The 5,527-nt window shown below is 45.2% G+C and overlaps 1 protein-coding gene across 1 annotated transcript; it reads right to left on the minus strand.

Moving 5' to 3' along the window:
* Positions 1 to 852: 852 nt before the first annotated feature.
* On the minus strand, positions 853 to 5,195 carry LOC135339606 (uncharacterized protein K02A2.6-like). The gene has a single exon (XM_064535753.1). The coding sequence runs from the start codon at positions 5,024 to 5,026 to the stop codon at positions 1,034 to 1,036; it is 3,993 nt and encodes a 1,330-aa protein (XP_064391823.1). The 5' UTR covers positions 5,027 to 5,195; the 3' UTR covers positions 853 to 1,033.
* Between the last annotated feature and the right edge of the window lie 332 nt (positions 5,196 to 5,527).

A 5,527-nucleotide genomic window follows, 5' to 3' on the forward strand; every position in this document is an offset into this window, starting at 1 on the left:
ATGCCATGGTTGACACAAATTCTAAAACGAGTCTGTGCACTCTCCGTTAAATTTACAGCCCGTCTCTTTCCAGCTATAGCTTCAGGGTATGTATAGAGTGACTGAGCCAGCTTACTGTGGCTCAATATGTTGCTGTTATCCCGTGGATGAAGTTTCAGGATTTGTGTTAACGCAAATCCTGAAACTACATTGTGCAGTCTCCTTTATATTTACAGTCCTTCTATTTCTAGCCATAGCTTCAGGGTATGTATAGAGTGACTGAGCCAGCTTACTGTGGCTCAATGTGTTGCTGTTATCCCGTGGATGAAGTTTCAGGATTTGTGTTAAGGCCACTCCAAGTGATACTCTGGTTTCTGGTCCACCGCCCGCATCAGATTTTATTCTTGGATTTCTATCTCATTATTGGATTTCTATCCCATTATTTCTACTACGCATGCGCAGAATGGTCCATGTGGTACAAAATAGTGTGATAATGATATTCATTTGCAAAATAATGAGATTCATAAGGTGAAAAATTGATAATGACATAATGAGAAAAGCCGCCCGCCCACATGCAATTAGAAAAACTTCAGGACCAGAAACCAGAGTGTCACTTGGAGTGGCCTAACGCAAATCCTGAAACTATATTGTGCAGTCTCCTTTATATTTACAGTCCTTCTATTTCTAGCCATAGCTTCAGGGTATGTATAGAGTGACTGAGCCAGCTTACTGTGGCTCTATGTGTTGCTGTTATCCCGTGGATGAAGTTTCAGGATTTGTGTTAATGCAAATCCTGAAACTATATTGTCGTAACTTAGCTAGGTCTGGACTCACCGCTAAGTTACCAACTCAGTACTGGTTTACAGTTGACAGTTTAATAGAGACTAAAAACATTGAGAACACACGTACATAAATAGTACACATAGAACAGGAAGTAAACTAAACCACAACATTCCTCCTTCCTTTAGTGAGGACTCACAAAATTAACTAATGACAAAAATCATCCAACTAATGACAAAACAATACCAATAAAATACCAGTTTCCAATCAATAACTACCATTTAGGTTCATATCGATCCACAGTCTTACGGTTACGCTTAGGGTATACTTTAATCGCAGTTGCAGGTTTTGAGACAACACCTTGACTAGGGACGTCGACAGGTGGTTCTACACCAACTTCAGGTGACGGGGAGCTGTTTCCAGGAGTACTATCAGCTTGAGGTGCATACGGTGTGGTCAATTCGTCAGGAAGAATTGCATTCGGAATAGGGACCTCTTCTGGCTCGGTAGGTTCGTCTACTGTTCGGTTCCGAACCTGGTCCACATGACACCTTCGCACTTGACCATTCTGCATCTTCGCTCGAAACGATACTGGTCCTGTCTTTTCCTGTATCACACCCGGTAACCAACGATTTCCTGACTGGTAATTTCTGACATACACCAGATCTCCGGGCTCAAAACTTCTTTCGCGAGCACGGTTGTCGTGTTGTTTCACCTGTTTTGCTTGTTGACGTTCAACTCTCTCTGCTGTGTTCGGTTTAAGCAGATCTAGACGAGATCGTGGTCGACGACCTAACAAAAGTTCACTTGGGGATTGTCCAGTGGTTGACTGTGCAGTTAACCTGTAAGCAAATAACACCGTTGCAAGTCTACTGCGCATCGAACCTTTTGTTTCCTTCTTAAGTCCCTTCTTAACTACTTGCACTGCTCGTTCAGCCAGGCCATTTGTAGAGGGGTGATAAGGGGCAGACAGAATTTGGTTGATACCATTTTTCTTCAGGAATCCTTTGAATTCTGCACTAGTGAAACATGTGCCATTGTCAGACACAACACACTCTGGTAGGCCAAATTGAGAAAACAAAAACCGTAGTTCTTCGATCACTACTCGGGATGTCGAGCCAGATGTTGGAATTGCTTCAATCCATTTTGAATGGGCATCAATGATAATCAAAAACATTTGTCCGTGAATGGGACCAGCATAATCGATATGCAATCTGGCCCACGGGCGTGTAGGCCAAGCCCAAGGATGGAGTGGGGCAACAGGTGGTTTTGACTGTTGTTGTTGACAGGGAATGCAATCTTGTACCGTCTCTTCGACGTCTTTCGAAATACCAGGCCACCACACATACATACGCGATAGTCCTTTCATGCGAGTGGTGCCAGGATGTCCTTCGTGCAGTTGTACGAGCACATCACCTCGGTAGGTCTTGGGTACCACCACACGATTTCCCCACAGCAAGCAACCATCATGTACTGAAAGTTCTTCTCGTCGCTCATAAAAGGGCATTAGACTGGTTTCCATGGCGGAACGGTGTGGCCATCCTTGTTGCACATACTGGTGAATAGTAGAGAGTTCTGGGTCTCGTCTGGTAGCCTCTTTGATATGTGCAGCCGTGATCGGTGAGGAATCGAGATGTTCCAGTAAGAGCACCAGTTCTGGTGGTGTTCGGTCATCAGGAACAGTGTCAGTTAAGGGCAGACGACTCAAAGCATCTGCATTACCGTGAGCTGTAGTGTTTCGGAACTTCAGCTCGTACTCGTACATCGACAGTGCCAATGACCATCGACGAATCCTTGCGGAGGCTTGTAATGAGGTTGGTTTCTGTCCACTCAGCAGGCTCAATAACGGTTTGTGATCCGTAATTAGAGTGAATTTTCGACCAAATAGGTATGCATAGAATTTCTTTACTCCGAAAACACAGGACAGTCCTTCCTTTTCAAGCTGCGAGTAATTTCTTTCAGCCGAATTCAAAGTCCTAGAAGCATAGGCTATCGGTCTCTCGGTACCATCAGGCATTTGGTGAGCAAGTACGGCTCCAATTCCGTATGCAGAGGCATCGCAGGCCAGAACAATAGGTAATTGGGGGTTGTAATGAGCTAACAGATTTGTTGATGTCAGCAGCTGTTTCGACCTGTTAAAAGCAAGTTCTTGCTCAGATGACCATTCCCATGGCACATCTTTGTTTAACAGCTTGTACAATGGTGTTAAGCGAGTGGCTAGATTCGGTAGGAACTTCCCATAATAAGAAATCAATCCAATGTAGGACCTCAGTTCCGTCACATTGGTAGGGGTAGGTGCTTGCTGGACAGCACGGACTTTCTCAGGTAAGGGTCGGATACCCTTAGCGTCAACCAGGTGACCCAAAAACTCGACAGATGGAGCCATGAACGTGCACTTGCCTCGTTTGGCTCGCAAACCAGCTTCGGATAGGCGTTTCAACACTTCCTCGAGTGATTTCAGGTTCTCCGCTTCGGTTGCACTAGAGATCAAAATGTCGTCCAAATACACCACTACCCCAGCAATACCCTGTAGCAGGGTCTCCATGGTCTTCTGAAAAATGCCAGGGGCTGATGACACTCCAAAAGGTAATCTCGTGTATTGGAACAACCCTTTTAGGGTGTTGATTACCACATAGTTCTGAGATTGGGTGTCAAGCTTTAACTGTTGATAAGCTTGTGTCAGATCTAATTTAGTAAAGATCTTTCCGTCAGCCAGGGTTGCAAATAAATCTTCCACCTTCGGCAGGGGGTAACGATGGAGTTTAGAAACGGGGTTAACTGTCATTCGGAAATCGCCACATATTCTCACACTCGTTCGATCACTCTTTAACACTGCCACAATTGGTGCGGCCCATTCAGCATAGTCCACGGGCTTCAGAGTGCCTTCCTGAACCAGCCTCTCCAGTTCCTCTTCAACTTTCGTTCGCATAGCATATGGAAGACGTCTGGCTTTGTTAAAACGGGGAACAGCATCAGCGTCCACTACAAGGGAGGCTTCTTGTCCCTGGTACGTACCCAGTCCTTTCTGGAACACATCGGGGTACTTGGCCAGTAAGTCCTGTAAACCTGGAGCTTGGGTATAGTGAATGTTAGACCAATTCAACTTAATAGCATTTAGCCAGTTCCTGCCAAACAACAAAGGTCCATTCCCTTGAACAACAACAAGAGGTAAGGTCACCTTTTTGTTATCATACACAACCTCAACATCAAAACTTCCCATTACTACAAGGGGTTCCTTTGAGTAGGTCTGTAAGTTGATATCAGATGGGTCTAAGCTCCTCCCTGGCCACAACTGTTTGTACTGTGACTCTGATACTAGAGATACTGAGGCACCTGTGTCTAGTTCCATACACACAGTAGTACCCTCTATACTCACGGGTACTTTTATTGGGGGCTGGTAGATCCTGTGGATTCCTCCAACTTCTTCTACCATCAGCAGGAAGTCTTCGTCATCTGATTCTCCAGACTCTCTTGCTTGGTTTATTCCAGCCCTTTTCTTATACTTGTCATGTCGGGGGAACTTCTTCGGGTTTGGGCGTCCCTTGGCAGCTCGACACATCTTTTGCAAGTGTCCCACTTTATGACATCCTCTACACACAAAGTCCTTGTACGGGCAGTCATTGCCACTGTGACTCGTCTTGCCACATCGATAACACTTCGAGTTAGTTTTAATCGGTTTCGGCGTCTGTTTCTGGACGTAATGTACTCCTTCTTTATGGGATTCGCTTCCCATCTCACGAAGGTTCTTCTCTGCAGTCTCAGAACCTTGAGCAATCTGAATAGCCGTAGCCAATGTCAGCTCTCGTTCTGCTAGCAGCTTCTTCTGTATGTAGGTGTCCTTGACTCCCCACACTAGCCTGTCACGTAGCACTTTGTCCAATGCAGCACCGTAATTACAAAATTCGGCTAGCTTCCTCAGCGCAGCTACATAGTCAGCAATAGACTCTCCTTCTTTCTTCGCTCTAGAGTTGAATCGGAAACGTTGCATGACTTCGGTAGGCCTCGGACTGTAGTGTGCAGTAAGCACTTCCACCAGCTCCTCAAATGTTTTCTCTGCAGGCCTTGCTGGTGCAATTAGACTTCGCAGCAGATTGTAGGCACTACGGCCCACTACTGCGAGAAAGGTAGCTCTCTTCTTCACAGCACTACCATCTCCAGTGATATCGTTCGCAACAAAAAACTGTTCGAGTCTCTCCACATACTGCGGCCATTCCTCCAACGCTGGATCGAATTGCTCGAGGTGCCCAAGCAGTCCTGTAGCCATCATAGAGTTCTAACTCCTCGTCGCCAATTTATGTCGTAACTTAGCTAGGTCTGGACTCACCGCTAAGTTACCAACTCAGTACTGGTTTACAGTTGACAGTTTAATAGAGACTAAAAACATTGAGAACACACGTACATAAATAGTACACATAGAACAGGAAGTAAACTAAACCACAACATATATTGTGCAGTCTCCTTTATATTTACAGTCCTTCTATTTCTAGCCATAGCTTCAGGGTATGTATAGAGTGACTGAGCCAGCTTACTATGGCTCAATATGTTGCTGTTATCCCGTGGATGAAGTTTCAGAATTTGTGTTAACGCAAATCCTGAAACTATATTGTGCAGTCTCCTTTATATTTACAGTCCTTCTATTTCTAGCCATAGCTTCAGGGTATGTATAGAGTGACTGAGCCAGCTTACTGTGGCTCAATGTGCTGCTGTTATCCCGTGGATGAAGTTTCAGGATTTGTGTTAACGCAAATCCTGAAACTACATTGTGCTG

This window comes from Halichondria panicea, chromosome 8 (assembly GCF_963675165.1).
Source record: "Halichondria panicea chromosome 8, odHalPani1.1, whole genome shotgun sequence".
Lineage (NCBI taxonomy): Eukaryota > Metazoa > Porifera > Demospongiae > Suberitida > Halichondriidae > Halichondria > Halichondria panicea.

Coding starts and splice junctions, on each gene's coding strand:
- LOC135339606 (XM_064535753.1), bottom strand. CDS start 5,026: ATGATGGCTACAGGACTGCTTGGGCACCTCGAGCAATTCGATCCAGCG.